Consider the following 22,458-nt stretch of genomic DNA (forward strand, 5'->3'; position numbering starts at 1 on the left):
CGTTTGGCTTACGGCCGCCCCGGTGACTCGTCCGGGGAGAGCCGGGGATGAGGAAGGCTTCCCAGCCAGGCAGGGCCAGCCTTGGGGCAACGCTCGGGGCAGGGGAAGCAGAGACAGGGGGTAAAGAATTAGCCCGGGGGTCCCGCCTCAGCCTCACGCTGAGGGCCTCGGGTCTTTGGCGGCAGCAAAGGAGGGAGGGACAGCACCCGTTCCCCGGGGGCTGGCGGGTGAGGGCAGGCCGCGGGGACGTCCCTCCCTCAGAGCGGCCTTTCCTCAGGGGGGCGAGCCCCGGGCCCGGGCCTGTGGGTGCGGCGCTGGGGCTGCTGCTGGCGGTCCGGGGGAGCACGCGGCCCCGGCCTGCGAGCAGACAGGCCCGGCGGGACAGCCCGGGCCTCCCCGAGGCGCCAGTGCCCGGAAGAGGCTGCTGTGCCCCGCACGGCCGGGGGGAACGGCGGGGAGCGGGGCCCGGAGGGGGGGGAACTACATCCCCCAGGGTGCACTGCGAAGGGCCGTGACGCCTCCATCGCCCATTGGCCGATAGCTGCGTAGGGGCGTGTCCTCCTCGAGAGGCGCCGGAGCGTGGTTGTGAAACAGCGTGTTGGGACGAGATCGCTCCTCGGAGCGTGATTGGCTGAAGGTGCAGAGTGTAGCGGGCGGTGATTGGTGAAGAGGGCGGAGGCGCGGGGCGGGGCTGAGGCGGGGCTGAGGCGTGGCGTGGCGTGGCGTGGCGGCGCGTGGCGGCGCGTGGCGGCGCGATGCGAGGGGCGCGGGGCCAGGGGCAGCACGGCTGTCTGCCGGCCGGTGGCGGGGCCCGGGCCGGGCCCGAGGGCAGGCGGTGCTCGGCGGGGCAGGGCTGGACCGGGCCCAAGGACGGGCGGTGCTCCGTGGGGCAGGGCTGGGCCAGGGGCTCCTTCCAGTGGCTGTCGCAGGTCCGGGGCGTGGAGGACCTGACCAGCGATGGAGGCGTGTACAAGGAGGAGCTGCGCCCTGGCACCGGGCAGACCGTGCCCATGGCCGCTTCTGTGGCAGGTACTGCCGGGGCTCGGGGCCTGTGGTGCCGGGCAGGCCGAGGTGCCCGTGGGCTGCGGCCGGCCCCCAACCCCTGCCCCGTCACAGGGCCCGTCCCGTCCTTCGCACCTTCCCCGGGGCCGTGTGCCCAGGCCCTGTGCCGCCCCCCCCGCAGCGAGTGCTGCCTGAGCTCCCGGCCTGGCTCGCTGGGTTTCGGTGCGCTCTGTGGTAACGTCGCACCCTACTTCATGGGGATGAGCTTGCAGTCTCTGCTGACCGGCTCCTGAGTAGCTTTCTGTATAAATGGCAATTGTTACGTTTAATCTGTGGTTAGCAGGACTAAGAAAACCTAAAATCCTTGGACGTGTAGTCCGAAGTCGGTGTCTGGTGCTCGTCTCTGTCCCTTCCGTCTCAGTGCGAGGTCCGTGCTTTGGTCTGCGTGGCTGGGCCTGAAGCGTGCGCTGGGGGAAACGGAGCGGACAGAACCTGTTGTAAAAGATACCCCGAGCCTCTAATTTTGAGGTGTTCGTGGGATGGCAAATCTGAGCACTTTGGACTTTAGCGTGAGATCAGAACAAGAATTTAAAAGTGCTGATGTTATACAGTAGTATGTCTTTCTGTTTCAGAGACTATCTGCTCTCCCTTATCAGTGTTTTAGTACTTGGGATACTCTGTTTAACTTCTTCTGGCTGACAGATTAACTCAAAGGGCGTCTTAACCTTGAGAAAAGCAGGATTTCCAGGTCCCACCTGTGCTAACAGTACAGAGAAGAAGTTTGAAGCTGAAGGTGGTTCCTGAAGTGCAAGGGCCTGGTGCCGTGCCAAGGGAAGCCCATTACAGCAGGTTTTCTAACAGTGGGAACTGAAGTTACCCGTACAGCGCCCAGGAGACTGGCAGAGCTCGGAGGGGCACGTTTTCCCTTTTGTTTCTCTTTCCAGGGCTCCAGCTTTGATTAGGAAAGGCTTTGTCACATATTTCTGCAGATAATTGGAGCGTTTTAATTTATACAGCTGAAGTTTCCAGTTCTTAAAAACACGAAATCACATCTCTTGATTAGATAGGGATCAGGACTGTGAAGCAGCTGCTTTATCTGGTGATGTTAAAACACAGTTAACACCACTTGCCTGCTTGGATGTGACCAGGTTTTTGGTATAAAACACAAGGTAGTTTGTGCTGCCTCTGCTGCTCTACAGCAGATGGAAAAAAGGCGAGTAAAAGGATGGTGTTGCAAAGCCAGCTCCTGGTGTGCTACTGATGGTACTGGTACTGGGCATGAAATCAAACTCTGGCTTTTGTCTCCTCCCTGCACCTTGCTTTTGGCTGCACAGTGAAGTACTCTGGGTACCTGGAACACAGGGACAAGCCGTTCTGCACAAACTGCTACAGCAAGTTTCCTGGGCTGATGAAACTTGGAAAAGGTGGGTTTGAGCTGAAGAGTTTGTCCTGGGACTCAGAGTTGTAAAGACCAGCACGTTAAGACATGTCAGTTTAAACACTGTTTAGTATCTTTAGGTTATTTGAAACCTTTAAAGCTTGTTAATGGAGTCCGGAAGCCCCCTGCTTCACACGGGTGCTGGTCAGTCTGGAACGATCGCCCTCTGCCCCACTCGCCTGCAGGAGTGAGCCGCAGTGTCCCTGTCATTGATGGAAGCGAGGGTGCTTGCTGCCTGCCCTGAAGCAGCTGCTTGTTTTGGTGTTTCCACATCGCCTGAGAGGAGATGTGGCTGTTTACTGCATGCTTGGGCCCCCAGCAGACTGCCTTGGTAATCCATAACAGGGCGCAGTTGACCGGTGTAGTTGCCGAGATGTGAGCTACGAAGGATTTTTTCCTCCAGACTTTAGGAGAAATCGGTGCTTGGTGTCTGAGGGGGTTTCCAGGTTTGCAGTTCTCGTGACCTTCCATTTCTTGTTGCGACAGACATTACACTGAGGGGTCTGGTAATCGGCCTGCTGACGATGAAGAAGGGAGAGGGAGCAAAGTTTGTCTTCACGCCAGATTACGCCTATGGGCGGCAGGGCTGTCCTCCTCTCATTCCCCCGAATGCCACAGTCATGTTCGAGGTGGAGGTGCTGGACTTCCTGGACACAGATGAATCTGACGACTTCTTTGAGTTGACTCCTGTGAGTTGCCTTAATAAGGTTTGAGACCTAAATCTGGATGCAAAGCCTTTGTTTTTCCTTCCAGTTGCTGTTGCTCATGTATTACGTATGTTTAGCTTAATCGCAGGTGCGGTTACCCAGACCCTGGGCTGCTGGCTCTGCCCTGGTACAAACACGCGCCCTTTAACACTGCCCCTGCACGCCGGGATCCGTTTGCACTCCTGTGCGGAGGGAGAAGCTGGGTGCTGCCTTTGCTCCCCTGTGCTGGAGTCAGTGGAATGACTTCCATTTCTCTTTAGCTTTACAAGAAACCTCATGGTTTCACTAGAGGGCACCAGCTTCCAGGAAGTTCACTTTTTGAACAGTAATGAGCTGTCTGTAAAAATCCTGTTCAGTTTGCAGCCTCCGAGTGCCCCCCCCCCAGCCCCCCCTTTGTCTCTGCTACTTGGCTGCTCTCCCAAGTGCTCCTTCACTGTTCGCTTTCCTCCCTGGTGAGTTATGGTGTTATTGTTAATTCCCCCTTTTCATGTAAAGGGCTTTGGGCTGTGGTTGTGGGGCACAGGCAGCAGCCTTGGTTGGTGGTGGGGGCCCCTCATTCCCTCCTGCTGCGGCACTGGCCGTTTTTCCACACGCAGCCCTGCGAGCAAATCGCACTTGTCGCAAGAGAGCTCGGTCCCCTTCTTGCTGGTCGCCCGCCCTTTCTGGCTAACTGGCCTCTCTCTGTGAGCAGATTCAAACTTGCAAACCCAGGAGAAAACCTGTCCCTCGATTTTAATATTTTTTTATAATTGTCAGGGTTTTTTTTGTTTTCCTGGTTGATGTCTTGTGTGGGTGTCAGGCTGGTCCCAGAGCTGGCCTGAGGGTGCCGCCCTGGGTGATACCAAGCCGTTGGAGCCATGGAGCCTTTCAATCAGCTTCACCTTTTATGCCAGCAATAGCATTTGCATTAATTGTCTGCTCTGTGCTAAGCAGGTGAGAGACCTGGGCAGGATTTAAGAACAAATTCCTGCTTTTTTCCCCTCCCATGGAGTCCCTTTGGTCCTGGTGAGCTTCCTGACCTGACTGGTAGCACTCTTCACCGGGAGTTATCGGCACGAGAACAGTGACATGTTTTGGCCTGGCCAAGGGAAATGCCACGTGGTGGTGGCCTGCTGGATGCTGCAGGGGCTTTGGCAACGCCTGGCTCCTGCTCTGCGAAGGGAAGGGGACTGTGCAGGACTGTCCTGTCTGAGCTCTCTGCTTGTTTTCTTTTCTTTGAGTTGAAATTCAGGTATTTCTTTGTACAGGAGCAGCAGGATACATTTCCACTAGAAAAGGTGTTGAAAGTGGCAGACACGGAGAGACAGTTTGGCAACTACCTCTACCGTAAGCGGTGCTTCGAGAGTGCCAGAGACAGATACAAAAGGGTATGACACCAGAAAAAATGTGGTTTTCATTGTGCAGAGCTGTGTATTAAGTGCTACCTCACCATAACAAGTACAATTTAGAGATCAAATAACTTCATTATATTTCCCAGGCATAGTTTGTTATTTAAGAACAGATCTTAGACACCTGCTTTTGTGTAAGCAGCCGTGGTAAATGAAGGAGGAGAAGGATTGGCAGAAATAGGCAGAACCCTTTTCCTTCAGGCTTGCTCCCTGTGAGATGGAAGAGTACACCTCCGTGGCTGTGGGAGCCCCGAGCAGGTTGCTGGCTGACCGCTGGACTGGGGCCTCGCAGGTTAGCTTTTGCTGAGAGGTGTTGTGGTGCAGCAAAGCCTTGTATTGCAGCCACGTGCTGATTGATGCTTTGAGAAGGAATCTAGAATCCCTTTGGTCTGGAAACAGACATCACGGACACACTGGGCACTCTAACTTTATTTTTAGCCTTTCAGTTGGGAATTGCAGAGTAGTTGAGGTTGGTGGGAACCTCTGGACGTTGTGTACTCCAACCCCCTGCTGAAGGAAGGTCAGCTGCAGCAGGAAGTTGTACAGGACTGTGTCCGTTCAGGTTTTGAGCATCTCCAGGGATGGAGACTCCACAGCCTCTCCAGGTGGGGAAATACTCAGTTATTGCCAAACTGGAATGCATCTGCCCTTATTTCAGAGGTGGTGAGGTTTTGCGAGATTTTTCTTTCCTCCGTTCAGAGTTGATTTTTCGTGGTATTTTTGCAACAAAAATAAATTGCCCTTCTCCCTGTAAGATATCTCTTCCATCCTTGTCCTTAAAATGTGAGTCCTGGGTGTAATTTTCTTTCATTCTGCTGCTTACAAGTTCCTTGATAGGTTCGTAAACCTTGGTCTTATGGCTGAGCTGGCTAGTCGTGCTGAGAATGCCATGCAGTATATTTAGAGTTTTGATTATTTCTATTTTTAACTGCCCTAGGTAGACAGAAACATGGATGTAGCTGTGTGATGAGATGGATTTCTCACTTCCCGTAACAGATTTGTTGTGCACTAGTTCTTTTTCCCTGTCTGCTCAGGTGTTCTCCATCCTCCGTCGCAGTCCTTCCACTGAGGAAGAGCAGCATCAGATCAATGCTTCCAAGTTGCTGGTGCTCCTGAATCTCTCCCTTACTTACCTGAAGCTGGAACATCCTGCCCAAGCTCTGGCATATGGGGAGAAGGCCTTGGAGATTGACCAAAGAAATGCCAAAGCGCTGTTCAGGTGTGGCCAGGTGGGCAAAAATAAATTCCTCTGGTAGCCACATGAAGGAATACCCTCGAATGAACCAGGGAGAACCACTAAATTCTGGGCCAGGCTTTGTCTGCATCTGACTTTTAGGAAAACCTGGCGCTCTGTAAATCCGCCACACAGATCTTTTCGTGGGGGATTCCCGAGCTACCTGGATCTGTCTCAGAGATGTTTGTGGCTGCACATGTTTGAGTCCTGAGGAATGGCAGCGAGTCTATATTTACCTCATGACACATCTGTCTTCTTTCAATGGCAGGCTTGTCTCCACATGACAGAATACAAAAAATCCCGGGATTTCCTGGTCCGAGCTCAGCACATCCAGCCATTTAACCACGATATTAACAATGAGCTGAAGAAGTTGGCAAGGTGAGAGAACTCTTTTCCATCCCTGTGTCAGAGAGAGTGCTTAGACAGGCTGGAACACCTGCTCAAAAATATTTAAAATGTAAAAAAATAAATAAACCCCACAAAAACCCCCACCAAACCAAAAAAATAAAACCACCACAAAACTATTAGGTTAATAGTGACTTGGGAAAATGCAGAAGGTTGCTCTTAGTGTGGGGACAGCTGATTTGAACACTTTGCAGGCACAGCGGTTACAGGTGAGGTGAGAAGCTGAGAGCGCCCACTCTTTCCCTGGGTTTTGCTGGGGGGATGTGTGTGTTATGTTCCATGTGAGCAGGTGGGTCAGGCAGGGAGACGGGCTGCTGAAATGCCTCCAAACCAGTGAAATGCACTAGGCTAGCATTCAAGCTGATAACGTTCTGGATTAATAAGTATGATTTTCATTCCCTTTAAGATGCTTTGGTTAACTGCAGCAGCTCTTCTGCACTGCAAGTGCTTCAGTGTACGGTGCTACAAACACTAATGTTTGTCAAAAGTGAATTTCTTGCTGTCTTGGAGGTAACAAGTGAGCAATCCTGAAAGCAAACTTTCCCTTTGCCTGCAGGCTGCATACAGCGCAATCCTGCCAGCTTTAGTCATGCCCTAGCCCCACCAAAACATGACTAAAGCTAGTCTCTGCCCTCATTCTCTTCCCTTTGAAACTGGCAAAAGCACTAGCTGGTTCCCAAAAGCACGTGCTGTACTTCTGGCACTGTTCGCGGACGCAGAAGGCAACGCAGTCCCCAGCTTCAGAGATCACAAAGCAGCCCTTGAATACAAACCCTCTTCTTTTGTGCATCGCCACCAGGCATTTGCAAAAAGGTTTGTAGGGAGCAGTAACAGCTCTTATTAGAGTAGTTGGTGCAACTGGAAAAGCCAGTCTCGTGGGCTGAGTGCCTTCACCAGGTAATATTTGGTAGAGGGCTGCCCTTGCACATCAGTGTCATGTACAGCCACATAGTCTGTGACAACACCAAGTCTTCAAACTTACTCTCTTCTGAAGTACAAAGAACTTGAAGGCCATACTAGCTGCTGGTCTGGAAATCTGAAATAAATCAACTTCTGTTCACCCTGATGTGCCTCTGGGTCTGTAGCCACCAAAATGCTAAGTGAGCGTGTTAGGAACTAGATCTGGGCGGCTGGCTAGCTGCGCTTGGAGGCTTGGTCTGTGGGTAGTGTCAGAGGCCTGTGGAACAGCGCTAACATCCTGATTCTGGAAGCCTCCTGTTCCCTTAGACTCGTTGGCAGGTAGAAGAGAAATCTTGCTAATAATGTTGAGGTTGTGCTGCCAGGAAGCAGCAAGGCATTCGGCCTTCGGGGAAGCAGTGGGCAGGCTTGTCGGCTCCGACTCTGGAGATAGCGGCATGTACAGCTAACGTGGGTCGGTAAGCTGAGTACGCGTTAAACCACTGTTGTCTCGGAGTTTCTGCTTCAGTGCCAGTTAAAATTGGTGTATTTTTTTGCTTTTACTATGACAAAGAATGGAAGTAGTATAAAATAGATGAAGACAGCGTTATCGGGTGTTGTTAATACCTCAGTCTAGATCCTGTAATGTTGCCAAACTGCCTTGCCTGAGAAAACTCGTAATGTGATCTGGCATATGCTTCAGAAATAGAATATGAATCAAAATCTTGTCCTTAGAGGCTTTTCACTTCCTTACTGAGTACATTTATACTTTACAAAAAGGAATGTTGTGTGTTAATCAGTAGCTACCTCTTGCTGTCTAAAACAAAACTTTGAAAAGCATCTGTTTAACAGCTGAACCAGGTTCTTGGCAAAATTCATTTTGGAGGAAAACAAGGCAGAATCCAGGGTGAGGATTTTGTGGAACGAATGTCTGGTACCAGCTGCAGTGGTCTGGTTGGTGCAGATTCTGCTGCTGCATTTGGCATTTTATTCGAAGGCTTGCATCGCATCAAATCCAGAACAAGATGGGGTTGTTCCAACATCTGGCGTGAATCCGTGCCCCCAAACGAGGGGCTCTTGGATTTCCTGCTGTGGTAGGCATGGGAGCACCCCATCCACACTTTAGGTGGGCATCTCTGATCTACCCAGTGTGGACAGTTGTGGCAACATCTGTCTGAGACTTAACAGAAGGGACTCGCTGCGCTGGGATTTCACTGAACGGAACACCTGGAGGTTCTGGACCCTGGGGATATTGATGGTAGGAGCTGAGGGAGCATTAGCCAATGTCACACTTGGGCTGTTTCTGGTGTGTTGCAACAAACCCCTTTACTTCTGACCTTATATGGTAGCAGATGCAGGAAAGCTGGCAGTGTGGCAGCCATCGATCCCTGGGACAGTGCCCAAACTGAGTCACCCTCTGGCTTGGTGATTCCTCACCAGTGAGACCTCGTTGCCAGTGAGGTGAGAACACAGGGTGCAGAGGATACTGTGCTTGGAGACGCAGCGATGGAAATGGAGCGGTCCAGGAAGCTTGTGCTGTGCTAATGTGACACTGTGAATGGAGAAGGAAGCATCTGGCCCGTCATCCGCTTCCTTTGGACACAAATCCCTGCTGTCTCCTACCCATCCTCTGCCCAAATTCGGTGTCAGTGGTAGACATCCTCGAGTTAGGGCACTTGTACAACATCTTCTGGTAGGCACTGAAGGAGCACAAGGAGTGGTACAAATGAGGAGATGCCAAACTAGACCACAAGATTTGGGTGGGGGTTCCTCTGCATCGTCATGTGCTTGCAAAACTGGTGTAGAAAGCATCTGGCTACCAAAAGTCAAATGATCTACTTGGCAAATAGTCACCAGCAGAGCAGAGACCCAAGGTCTGGGGCTAAGGCACAGTGTTTGCAGCTCTCCTTCCCTGATGTGGCAGAAAGAAGGGCTTGGAGGAGCTGCCTCTGTTACCAGCACACTGTTACATTAGGCTATTGTATTTACACATTAAAAAAAAACCAAACCTGTTTTCTGGTTGTGGCGTTGATGGCTGGGCAGGCAGTCCACGCCCGTGACACCATCCTGTGCTCTACTTTGCAGCTGCTACAAGGACTACATCAAAAAGGAGAAAGAAATGTGCTCCCGAATGTTTGCCTCTCTCAAGGCTTCTGACTGACCAGAAATAAAGGTAATCGAGTTGTGAAAAAGGCTGAGGTCTCCCAAAACCTGTGTCATGTCTGAACTGCTTACAAGTGGGGAACCTGCTTCTCTTCTGCATGGGAGGATGTTGGAGGCAAAATGTAAGGTAATGGGAGCGTGTTGAGGGGAAAAGGCAGGATGGTGGGATGAAACGCTGCTGCATCATTGGCTTGGGGAATCTTTCCTGCGAGGTGAGCTGGCATGGAACAGGAACCTGAAACTGGCAGCACTTGATTAAGTTTGGGTTTGTTGTTTCCTGTGCTGCTCATCCCAGCTATTCTTGTCAGAGCCAGGGGGAGAAATAGCTGTGTAGTCTTGTTTCTCTGCCAATTAAAAGAAACAAAAAAAATTGTTCCTGTCAAACTTAAGAATTGGATTTCCTCCTCCCCTCCAGCGCTTCTGTCTGGAGCTGCTGGAATGCCTTACTTCAGAAAAATCTAAATATTTTATTTCTGGGTTTTTTAAAATATTAAAAAAACCTGTTTGTATAGAAAATTTCAAATAGATGTTTTGGACTTTTTAAAGCCTTAAATCTTCTAGCAAAATTGACGGGTTTATAAATGCACAAAGGCTCTTTGATCATTCTTCTTTTTTTTTTGTGAAAACCTTGAGGGTGTGTAAGGGGGAGTGGAAATCTTCACTGGTCTCTTGCCTCAGGGTAAACCCTAGGGAAAGAGTTGCAGAAAATGACAGCAGCCTTCTGTCAGAAAGCATCACCAGCTCAGGGCCGTCAGTTTGCTGCTGTTCTCTCTCATGCAATACAGGCAGTACCTCTTCTAATTGCAGAAAATGAGTATTGGCAGCCTTTCCATCAGCAGCAGTGCGAGTGCAGGGTGCAGGTCTGATATTTTAAGGTTGGCTCTTTTGTCTGTGCTTGTGAGGAAGCTAAGGTTGTATTTGAGGAAGAGGTTTGATTGAACGGCTGCTTCCTAACGCAACACAACCCTCTTGGCTGGACGCGCCTCCCTGCTGCAGCCTTTGCCCTTCCCACTGCCCCGTGCCCCGTTCTGGGCTGGGCATGTTGAACTGCCTCGGAGCACAAATCCTTCTGCCCTGGGTTCAGGATGAGACCAATCACATCTGTTAGCAGGTACCTACCCCCGGGCAAGTGGCTGTGAAAGGGGATTTAAACTGATGAGCGGTCTTGCCAGTGTGTGCAGGAAGTCTGTGGCTCCGGACTTGGCAAGGAGGCTCTGATTCTCCACTTGCTGAGTTTCAGAAACTTGCAGTTTGGAAGCATGTAGGACTTGGGTCTCGTGTCTGAGGGTAGCACGAAGTGGTGCCTGACCTGGGAAGCTTCTTGTGTTGATCTGCGCGTCAGCTGGCGCTGCTTTGTGGTGGGAACTCTCAACGAGTGTGGTGATCTGCTGGGTCACCAGGCAGGTCCTCCACTGCTGGAGGACTCCTCTTTCCCAAAAAGAGGCTGACAAAGATGCTGATTTCCAGACAGTTAGTGTAACGGCACATCGTGATTGTTGTAAATAAAACAGTGTCTTCGGTTAGTGGTGACTGAGAAGTACAAAGGGGAAAAAGAGAAACCTCTGCTGGAGGCTGGAGTTCTCCTGCCTTGCACAGCTGATGGACAGCTGTCAGTCAAAAAGATTTCTAACCTCCTTTGTTGTTTTTTTTTAAATACTATAACTAAAATAAAAATCAAACTTAAGTGTTCCGTACAAACATAAGTCACTGAGACCTATACAAGAATCTACTGTTAATTGATTGCAAGAAAGATACTCTGCTGGAGCAGGGTCTTGCAGGGCCTTATGCTAACCGGAGGTTGCTTTGCTGCTGCATCTTTCTTAAAAAGTTCATTGTGTATTCAGAGAGGAGCAAAGCAGTTCCAGCTAGAGCCCCTGCTCTCCAAAGGCACTACTAATTAGTCAGATGAGGCAGAACATTCTTTGGTGTTTTCTGACAACTTTGTACAAGTTCAGTTTAGGGCACAAGCTGTATTTGGTCGGTCTGGCAGACCTGCTTCATCCTTTCTGTCGTAGGCATTTAGCGAGTAGATGGCCTGAGCGTGCTGCCAGTGCGCTCATGTTTTATGATCCAGTAGAATCACAACAGTTATGGAAGACTTTCCTGTATACCAGCTGGCAGGTGCTCCTTAAGCAACCTGACCCGTTGCCCTGCTTGTGAGCTAAATGGCTCGGAGCTCTAGTTGTAGCATTTTCTCCCTCCTGGCACACTGCTACGTCCATCCCCCTGCTTCAGAGCCCCTTCCCAGGTGGGTTTGCTGTACCTTTTGGTGAGTTCTACAGTGGTTGCTCTGTTACAGGGACAGAGGGTTCATTTCTCTGTACTGAACAATCCAGGGCTTTGCGTACCGGCAGTTGAACTCAGGGACACGAGTATCTTCATTCTGCCTGGTATTTGTGTGTCCCTCTCGCTCCCCTCTAATTGCCACAGACTACATCTTGCGCAGAACATGCTTGCTTTCTTTTTAACGGAGTTTCGGGTCAGAAGAAATATTTTCTTTGGTGAAATGCGAGGCCACTTGTGATGCTCCCTGGAGGAATTAAAAAATACTCAGAGGGAGAAATAGAAGCATGAACGCTTTCTTAAATCTTTCTTCAATCCTTGCACACGCAGTGGCTTGGGTCTCGTGCTTACCCCTGTTTGGGTTATTTGTCTGCCTCCATACGCCTTGGGTGTGCAGCATGTGTCAAGCCAGGTTAGCTGGGACGTGCATAGCAGAAAGTCCTCCTTGGTGTCCCCTAAACTGCAGGATGAATGGGCTGGGGGGCAGTGGGGGAGCAGAATTTCTTATCATTGTGTTGCTGTGGTCCTTCATGATCAAGAGAACTTAATCACGAGGAGTGGGGACGAATTCCCTAGAAATGTCTGGATTTTAGTAGAGGGTCCTTGGTGATAGTTTCATCCCAGAAAGACGAATCTCTGAGCTTTTTTTAAGTATTATTATTGTTAAAGGTGGGCCAAAGTTGAAAACTTGCCTCTACGGTGTATCTCAGCGCAATGCACAGGAGAAGCAATCTCAGTAGTTGAGAGCACACAGGGAAGTGTTCCAGCGAAAACAAACAATGCTGAAATTATGACAGGAAACTATGACTCTGAGGTCAAACTCACGATTGCTACGAATAGCAGGGTCTAGCAACTCTGAAGCCATTAATTGGTGAGAATTGGCTGCAGAACTGGGGCTGTGTCACCAGGTAGAAGTGACTATAATTGGGCTTAAAATCAGCAGCGGTTGCCAGTTAAACTGACCTAATAAGCTAAAAGAGACTTGCAAATAAACGGAGAAGAACGTGCATAACACAGTCAAAACTCCTGCCTTGGGAAGGCTCCAGACTTTGAGTAAACAGCAACTTGCTCCTTCCCCTCCTGCTCTCCCTTATTACCAAGTAGATCTAAAATGTGCCTCCTGCTGTTGCTGTCCCTACCCACTGCGAAAAGCTGAACAACAGAGAACCAGCAGTTTCACTTCTTCTTTAGAATATGTAAATTATTGTACCACCGAGATGTCCTGTGCTGCGAAGGAAATTGTTAAATACCTGCTTTATGCTGAGCGTTGCTGGAGTGAGAGGGAAGGCTTGAAGGATGACTTAATTAAGCATTCTCCTTGCTAAGCAGAGGAAGGAGAAAAGCTTTAATAAGGCTGTTCAGTTGGTGTGTTTTGGGGTTTTTTTTGTTTTCCCTCCAGCTCTCTCCTAACATCTTTCTTTTTTTCAGAGGAGTTCCGCAGTTCATGCCTGCGGTAGTACCTGTAATACTTCTCTGGAAGATGGGTAGGCTCTGCTCTCCTTCTAGAAACTGTCAGTGAAGAAAGGACTGCACCACCTTGGCTCTGGGATGCCGTGACACGCGTGCTTCCCGGCCAGCTGTGCCGGACACACGTGGTCTGAATGCACTGGAAGTGGCTTTGCCCAGACTGGGAGGTCTGGCCTGGGCTTAGAAGTGAAAAGATGGCGTGAAATGGAAAGGAGGGAGACCCACGTGGTATCTCAGTGCCTTACTGAGCCCGTCCTCAAGGCATCGGTGAAGTGATGGTTCTCCAGCTTCATCAGAGGACAGGCGGGGGGCCCAGCCCAGGGCCAGCCTCTCTAAGCCTTAGCGAGTGCCTAAAGCCTGGGGTTCCCCTTGATGTGCTCAGACGTGAAGCTCCCAGATCGGGTGGGAGCAGGTTCCTGGCTGCGTTTCTCCTCGAGCTCCTGTCTGCCTGCCTGAGGCCACCCAGCTTGGCTGAGCCCCCAGGGAATACCCTGTTATTTCTCAGAGCTTTTGCCAGCAGCAGGAAGATAAAACATGCTGCTGTTACAAACAAGTAGAGAGTTAAAAAGATGCTGGGCTCTTTTAATTCCCATGATAATACTGGGTTTATCATACAGGTAGGGTTTAAAGAGAATGGTCTATGTGTAACGTGAATTTCTTTAAGAAGAAAGTTTTACTTTTGCAGAACATTCATAGTTACAGGCCTTCACCTCCAGCAGCAAGGAGACACATGATTATTTTAAGGTTTTCTCTGAAACATAATTTTTAAAGTCTCCTTTCTCCAGCCCTCGTGTTTAAGTTGTGATATGCTGTATGAAGTGTAAGTAAAAATGGTTTGTTACCTTGGTAAGTAAAAAGGCAAACTGGATAAACCTACACCCAAGTAGGTAGTGACCAAACCGATTTTTGGAGGGGAGCCTGCTGCAAGTGCCTGTGGCTTGTATGCCTGGGACAGCGTATGGCTTAGTTGTGCTGGTAGCCGGGGCATGGAAGCCCCCGGTGCCGCTTTTGGTCCTTGCATCTGGCATCACAGAGGGTGGCAGGCAGCTCTCCCCGGGCTCTTGCCAACCCAGGCAGAACTGGCATGTCTGGCCACCAGCCTTCTGGTCTGGGGGGCTCCCGACTTTCTCTCTGAACTAGCAGAAGAAATGTCTTTATCTATTTCTCTGAGTCTTAAATCTGGGGATTTTAAAGGATTGTGCCCTACACAGCAAAACAAAGGGCCCTTTCCCATACTTTACTGTTGTGTGCTTGTTCTAGTCCAGTTTCTCGAAGGAGTGTTGAGTGTGGAGAGCTGTAACCGTGCCTGTATGAAGAGTCGTGTATCCTCTCGGGCTTGGAGGACATTGCCACCTCCAAAGAGTGAAGGGTGTTTTTCACTGCCTGCTTCTTTCAGAGACATCTCATCCTGGGCAGACACGCTCAGTGATCTCAGTCACTGTGGGTGGATGTGGGCTGGCTGGTGTAGCCGCGTATCCTACCCACACCAGGTGGGTGTCCCTGTGTCTTGCTGCTTTGGCATGGCACTGCGCTGAGGACTCTGGTGCCAGGACCAGGAGTCAGAGCCGACAGCAGCATTCAGAGCAGAGGGGAGCTGGAGCACAGCAGAAGGAAACTTCAACACACAGTTGTGAAGGAAAAAAAACTTCCGATGATGGTGGTGCGAAGCATGCCCTGGTGCCTGACATCTTCCATGTGACGATGTTTCGTTTTATTCCACAGACATTTGAATGAAACTGCAAATTTTTAATCCCCTGATGCCCTAGACTCCAGGTGAGGTGCTGTCCTGATTACGAGAGGGGCTGGTGCTGCTCAGGGTCCTGTGAGACCTGCCGGCATCCTGCTCCAGCAGAGCAAGTGGTGAAGCACTGACAAACTTCAGAAGAGTTCAAAATGCTCTGACTGCGCGTTGTAGTAGCTGTGATGATACAGAGACAGCTGAGGTTAACAAAAAGAGTGCTAAGTGCCCTCGACAGTGTTCACTGTGGTTTTGGGAAATACTCCTCTGCTTGTGAGCTCCCAAGCACTGTTCACCAAGTGCAGCCCCATAATGGGGTGTCCTCTCCATCAGCAACAACACAGAGCAGCTGACAGGGGATCGGGGGCTACTGAACAGCACGAGGGCAGTGGTTGCTGTGTCTGACATCATGGCAACAGCACTTTGCGAAAAGACAATGTTTATGGTTGTCAGCACCGAGAGGCAGGAGGCACTAACGAGGGCTTCAGATTGGGGGAATGCTGCTTGTGGAAAGGCTTTTTGCTTAAGATGTGGGGAGTGTCTTGGTGCTGCTGTGAGTTGGTTTGCAGAACTGCAGTTATTTCCAGTAAGGGTAGACGTGACCTTCACGTGCCTCTCCCACTACCCACGCTGCTTTATCGGGGACCTGTTGATTTGACAGAATGCTGAGTATTATTGACATGAAAGTTATCTGAGCTCTTGAAGAAGGACTGGGAGCTGCTCTAAGGATCGGTTTCAGCCCGGATTTGCTGGATGAAGTCCTTTCTGAGTCAGAAGTGTGTGTTGAACAGTTCATCCTCTCTTTCACCTTACCATAATTGTCCCTCTTGTGAGACCTCCTGCTCCCTGAACAAGTTGTTTTGTTGCTTTGTCTGGGTGCTGTTTTAAGGGACTCTTTTAGAAATGCTTGGGAAAGAGCTCTGCTTTCTGTTTTTCCTTTTTGCTTATGTATCCTTGTCCTATCGGAGATCTGAGCATACTTGACAGATCCTTCTTCTGTCACCTCAGGTTCAGAATGGTAACGCATGTCATCAGGATTCAGGGTGTTTGGAGTCGAGACTTGTTAAAGATCTCTGGAGAATTCATCCTGCCACTGAGCTGCTGTCAGGCAGGGCTTGAAACTCGCTGTGGATCCTTTGTGGAGCTGAGGATCATGACAAATTGACTTGCAAAAAAACCCAAACAAACCCATCTTGAGAAAAAAAGCATGTAAGTGCAGGTCTTCAGATAGCAATTGAAGTTCATATAGCTTGATTTATACAAATGAGGAGTAGCACATCTGCTCCTTGCACCTTCCATCTGTGAATCTGGGTGACTGGAGCACCTGTGATGGGGTGGTCCTCGTAGCTGTGGGTCAGAGCCTGTTCAGGCCTTCAGACACGGGGCGTCTCTGAGCGCCTGCGTGCCCATGTGCCGCCGCGCTCTGAAGATAGGCTTCACAGCCATCTCGGCCACAAAAGTGAGTCCACTTGAAGCACTAACAGCTGGACCTCCCCAAACACCACGTTGGAGAGGGAAATGAGGATATGGCCGCCTGCAGAGTTGCTTCCATAGATAGCAGATAAGTGGTACCCCAGTTAGGTCATTTTCTGAAGGCACGTGGCAGGCTCGGAGGCAGGCTCCTGGGATGGTGATACGTAGCATTCCCTCTAATAATTGCCCAGATAAAACCAGGATAGCCTGGTGTTTGTGAACAGCTGTTTCTTCATGTATCGGGGTGGATTGCCCAGTGCGTGTTGTTACCGGCCAGCTGACAGCACCCTCGCTGTCACCAGGTTTTCCTCTTGCCCTTCCGGAGAGCCGCAGCCTGTCGGTATCCCCTCGTGGGGTCCACGCGGTGCGTTCCAGAGGAGCCTGTTCACCTGGCAGCGGTGGTTTTTCTCCATGCTGTCACTTCCAAGTGGCAGTTCCTCACGGCCTCGTCGGAGTTTGAGTGAAGAGCACTTCTCGGGCAATAGCCATTCAAGAAGGTTTTAGCCCCTTTGCTGATCTTTGCCCCAAATGTGGGCACATAACATCTACTTTTCCAGGGTCCTCGTGCGGAGCTGTGGGGTAAGAGGTACCCTATCCTTCTGACTACCAAGTCAAAACTTTCCTTACTTTCTTCCCCGTGGTCAGTGAGCGTCCTGTGAAGATTTGAACCGAAGCGTTGAAAGGAAGGCACTGTGCCTCCCGTAGCAAACACGTGGATGCTACATTTCTCTCAAAGTCTCCTTGAGGCCTTTCCCTGGGATATAAAAGCCAAGCCAGCTTTCCAGGCTTCTCTCTACGAAGCCGATGATTGCTTCTCTCGAGGAGCACTCTTCTCACGGGGGTTATCTCAGTGCAACGCTGCTGCTTCAAAGCATGGTTTTAATGAGGGCTGAACTGGCAGGAGCTGTGCTTTAAGTGCATGCTTCTTACTTTTAGATTTCCTTACGCTTTGGGGAAAATTTTATCTGCTGCGTTTGGTGCCTACATGACACTTGCCTGCAGCCCTGCTAGAGATGGAGGCAGGAAAGGGGAGCTGGGGAAAAGGTAGCAACAGTTCTTCATGCAAGAAAGCAGCTTAAACTAATTTAAAGCCTTTGTTAAACATTAACTGTTAATTATGGCTTTAATGCAGAGTAAAGGTGACTGTGATTATAAATGACCTGTGACCTGGCATGTTGCTTACTGTAAACCGATGATCGACTGCCTTGTCTTTCTGAAGCATGAATTAAAATAGCTGGTACCGACAGACTTCTGCCTGAACTTCAAAGCGAGCTGTGCCTTGCTGGTTTGCGTGGCTGAGTTGCTGCCAACCTGCTGTTAAGGGAAGGAAACAAATATTGGAGCGGAGTCCTGGCTGGAGCGTGCTGTTCTACCTGCAGGAGCAGCAAATGCTTTGAATGTGATCCAACTCTCTGCGTCTTCAGGGCTGTGTGTTTCCCCTCCACTTCTCTTTTGATTGTGTAGCCATTAGGTGGAAATGAAAGAGATGAACTGATCAAACACTCCTTGAAATGGCTTTTTTAGGGTTTCAGTTTGAATATTTTTTTAATTAGCTCCATGTAAAGACTTTATTACTTCAAATAGCAGCCATGAAACCAGAAGACTTAACGGTTTGATCCTTTGTTTTTATGGCACACAAGAAGTCTCAGTAGCTGTAGGTTTAATACCCAGCTAGACACCCCAAACCACAACTAACAGCCAGTGGAAACATCAAGCGATTATCTCTTAAGTATGCCTATCAGGGACACATAAAAGGAAGTGCTGTGTGGGGATAGTATTAGACTGACAAGTAGCAGAGTGGAAGTCGGTTGTACTTTAACGGGAGCAAAGATGCTTTTCTCTAATAATGCGCAGAACACTGCAGCACATCAAGTATAATGATTTTTTTCCACTGTAGAAACCTTTTTTTCTCGTCCTAGTTGCTAGAACTTTATGCTGTGAACTGGAGAAATGATTTAAGCATTTCTATCTCTGATTCATTTTGAAAGGGAAGAGATCAGCTGAAGTGTCCTCCAGTAGTTTCCCTTCTTCAGAGGCTTCCTCTGCCCTTCTCCTGGTCAGAGGAGATAGTGGAAAGTGCTGCCAGGCTGAGGCTGAGCGCGAATATCTTGCATTACAGTGAACCCCATTAACCCCCAGTTTTGGAAGGTTTGGCAATAACAGGAGGCCTGTTAAATGAGACTGTAACACGGGATTTCGTGAGTCCAGGTGAGCCAGGACAGTGGCTCTGCCCTGACTTGTTACTGTGAATCCCAGTTTGTGCTAGGCTGCAAGTCTTTACTGGTCTGTTTCTGGCAATCTTGAAAGTTGCTCGACTGTTTTGTGCTTTTATTATCCCAAACTTTTAAATCAGGGGCAGCCCTTGAGAGAGGCACACTGTCCTCATTCAGACTGATAGTTTTCTGGCAGGGTGGCATGTGAGTCACGGGGTTTGTGTGGCTCTGGGCATACCAACCGAATAAAACCCGGCTTCTTCAGGCTCATCGGAGGAAGATGAGTAATCTGGCCGACCTCCTAGCTAGCCCTGCTCTGAGCAGGAGACTCGACCAGAGACCTACTGATGTTCCTTGCAGCCCTAATTATCCTGTGATCCTGGGGTGCCTTTCAAGGATATATAATGAATGAGGCGTGTAGTTTGAGCATCATGTGATGCTTCATCTTCTCATCCTTCAGTCTGTAAAGCGTCTGTCTTCCTCACAATTAGAGCTTTTTTTTTTTTTTTTTTTTTTTTTGGCCTTCTGGTTAGCAGTGTGTAAGCTGATATCCTCTAAGGAGCAGGCTTCCCCATTTTGCTACTGGTAATTTGATTTATGCTTGCGGAGATCTCCCCTGCAGCCGAGCCGGCTGAGCAAGCTGTGGTGGATACAGCTGCTGAAAGAGTAGCAAAAATTGGTTTGAGCTCCTGGTATTCTTGAGCTGAGAGAAGATAGTGTATCTTTTGAACGTACCTCCTTTGATCCTCAGAACTCCTGTGGGATACAGATAATGGGTTATCTTGTGGAAAGATTTCCAAGGATTTTTCTGATTTTTTCCTTTTTTTTTTTTTTCTTCTGCTGTTCATCCAGTGGATGACGGAGGGACGAGGCTGACTTTTTTCAGCAGTGTTTTGGTGCCATCTGCACTCTGATGCATCGGGGACATACCCTCTGTATCAGTATTCTTCCGTTGAGCATCTCAGAGGTGCCAGTTGCAGCAACATCATGAGCGGCAAGATGTTGAACTATCTAACGGGCACATCAGAAAGCAGCATTGAGTGTATGCTGAGTGTGTTTTATCCCAGGTGTTTAATGGCTTTGAGAGCAAGAGGGAACTCCACATTACACTTGCATGCCCCACAGCTCCATGGCAGATCTCACAGTGTTTGACCAGCACTTGAAAACCAACTCAAAGAGCTTGCGAGGGCCAGGGGGGAGATGGAGCTGGTTCTGTCTGCAGGTGGAGGCAGAGGGAAAGCTTGGGAGATGTGCTGAAGGAACAGGCGAGCTGTTGGCAGCAAGGTTGGTGTAGCCGTGTAGAAGGTGAGGCAGGTGGTCCAAGTCCTGATCCGTGACCCAAGAGGTTCCTCTTTGAAATACAGAGGGGAGGGTGGGAAAAATCACAGCTTAGAAACTGTTGTTTATATCCAGAGAAAACTTGCCCTTTGCCTGGATACTGGTCTCCTAGTGGAGCTCTCGTGACCTAAAGAGGGGGAGGGATGGGGTGGGGGCTGCAGATGAGAGAAAGAGGCTTTGCTGGGTACAGAATCTGTCACCTTCTTTGTGCTGCGACTCCAGGACTGGTGAGGATCCAACTGCAAGTGAGAACAATGGGGCGGGGGGGAGTGTCGTGGTTCTACCCCAGCCGGCAGCTGAGCACCACGCAGCCGCTCGTTCACCCCCCCCCCCATCGGAATGGGGGAGAGAATGGGAAAAGTTAAAGTGAGAAAACTCGTGGGTTGAGATAAAGACAGTTTAATAGGGAAAGCAAAAGCCGCGCGCACAAGCAAAGCAAAGCAAGGAATTCATTCACCGCTTCCCATGGGCAGGCAGGTGTTCAGCCATCTCCAGGAAAGCAGGGCTCTGTCACGCGTAACGGTTACTTGGGAAGACAAACGCCATTGCTCTGAATGCCTCTTCTCCCAAGCTCCTTATAATCTGAGCATGATGTCATACAATATGGAATATCCCTTTGGTCAGTTTGGGTCACCTGTCCTGTCTGTGTCTCCTCCCAACTTCTTGTCCACCCCCAGCCATCCCGCTGGCAGGGCAGTGCAAGAAGCAGAAAAGGCCTTGGCCCTGTGCAAACACTGCTCAACAATAAGTCCATAGAACAAAAACATCTCTATATTATCAGTGCTGTCTCCAGCACAAATCCAAAACGTATCCCCACACTAGCTACTATGAAGAAAATCAATCCTCTCAGCTGAAACCAGGACAGGGAGCTAACAAAGAACAAAATGCTGGGGGTACGGTGTCCAGTGCCGGTGACGCAGTGGTGTGGCCAGGCCTCTTGGTGGTTGTGCCCTGCAGACAGGGGATGTGGGCAAGGGGGGGAGGTGGGAGTGAGTAAATATGGTGGGAAGCTACAGAAGTCTGACATGATGGCGAATCTTCAGGAGACGCAGGACTGATCTCCCAAAGGCAGTAAGTATCCAGGCACTGGGTTTCCCAGAACAGGGTTGGAAAAGCACAAGCGATGGGTAGCACAGATGACCCTGCAGAGGAAGGCAGGTGGTCTGAAGAACACCCTTCAGTGTTTCTCTGGGGGGGACTTGCTAGTTTTGAGTTCTTGTCACTTAATACACAGTTTCCTCCAAGTCCTACGTGAGGAAGTTGAATGAATTTTATGGGGATTTCACTGCAGCCCTTCCACTTGTGCTAATCTGCAGAATTCTGGGTGACTCTCTCAGGGCTGCTGTAGACGTGTGCTGGTAACAACTGACCTTTTTACAGCTAAAATGGAATAAAATGTACAGGTGATCCCTGTGGGAACCCTGACTATGGTATTTTGTTTTCCTAGGACCTTGCCAGCTGACGAAAAGAGCGATTCTTGGACAGGAGGACCTGCCTCCGGGCACACGTTGATCTCTGCATTGCATCTATGTTTTGGGAAAAGGAGCAAGAGCACTGTCTTGTTTTGAGAGCATGGAGTGGAGGTTCTGTATTTTATGCAAGGTCCAATTTTCCTGAAGTTGGTTTTGTTTGCCATGTTCTGAGGCTGTTTCCAGCAGAGCCAAGTCCTGCTGTAGGAGAGAAGGAGGAGTGCCGCCTTCTCCTTTACGTGTTCTTTGAAGAAAACTCCTGACATCCTTGCAGGTTCTGGGCTGCTTTTAGGGAACCTGTAAATGGGAGTAGGATGCCATGGAGTTTTGTATTGTTTATACAGGTTGTTCTTTGAAAAAATTGTTTGATATTGTTTTTGTTCTGAGAAAATAAACCAACTTGAGAACTAATGCTGGCAGGACCTGTGCCAATTTATTGTGTAAGAGTGATTAATGTCTGTCTTTCAGTGCAAGGAGCTGGAATTTGGAAATAGGGTCTGGTTTGTTGCTGTATAGCTAGCTCTCTTCTTGGGCAACAGCATGTTATGCTCTTTGTTTTGGCTGAACATTGCTGTGAATGTTGATACTAAATTTCGAATTACTTAATGCCAGCTTTATCCCCTGCAATATTGCTGACTCCTCTAGCTTCAATCAAATTGGTTTCCTTTTGGAGCCAAATCTGCTGTGTGCTCCCGTGTTTCTCTGAATGTACATCTTCATGGTGTGGCTGAGGTTTAATAAATACAAAACCAAATGCTTATTGGTGAGACAGCGGCAGGTAAATGCAAAACTAGCAAGAAGCCATGGAGGGGGAGAACTTGGTAACATGAAATGTGTTCTCATGGTGTTTGTCCTGCCTGTGTTTGACTAGGATGGATAATGTCTTCTAAACATGATTCAGTGCCTTGTTGTTGATTTGCCGGGCACGGAAGGTTGCCTGTGGTCACCATGTGATCCAAGGCGGCCCCTTGCCAGGAGAAAAGTGTCTGAAGTGTTCTTGTTCTGCCAGCGTCTTTATGGCTTTTGGATTCCTTACCACCACGCTCTGACGGTGTCTTAAAATAAAATGCCCTTTCGGTAGGATGTCGTGAAGAGGAGGGGAAAACAAAGGTTAGGAAAGCTTTGGGTTGGCAGCACCTTGCAAGCATGCTTCTGGACGCTGCTGCCTGTCTATTTGTTCTGGTCCTCTGTGCTTCTGGGGAAAGGGTGGCTTGGTCTCCGAGAGGAGGTCAAACCATGTTGC

The 22,458-nt window shown here is 49.6% G+C and overlaps 1 protein-coding gene across 1 annotated transcript; it reads left to right on the forward strand.

Moving 5' to 3' along the window:
- The first annotated feature begins 755 nt into the window (after positions 1-755).
- FKBP6 (FKBP prolyl isomerase family member 6 (inactive)) lies at positions 756-21,596 on the forward strand. The gene is made up of 8 exons (XM_075771923.1): positions 756-1,029; positions 2,337-2,426; positions 2,927-3,129; positions 4,395-4,514; positions 5,570-5,764; positions 6,038-6,147; positions 9,157-9,244; positions 21,194-21,596. Exons 1-7 carry the CDS (start codon positions 756-758, stop codon positions 9,230-9,232), a joined length of 1,068 nt encoding a protein of 355 aa, XP_075628038.1. The 3' UTR covers positions 9,233-9,244; positions 21,194-21,596.
- The last annotated feature ends 862 nt before the right edge of the window (positions 21,597-22,458 follow it).

This window comes from Balearica regulorum, chromosome 19 (genome assembly GCF_011004875.1).
Source record: "Balearica regulorum gibbericeps isolate bBalReg1 chromosome 19, bBalReg1.pri, whole genome shotgun sequence".
Taxonomy (NCBI): domain Eukaryota; kingdom Metazoa; phylum Chordata; class Aves; order Gruiformes; family Gruidae; genus Balearica; species Balearica regulorum.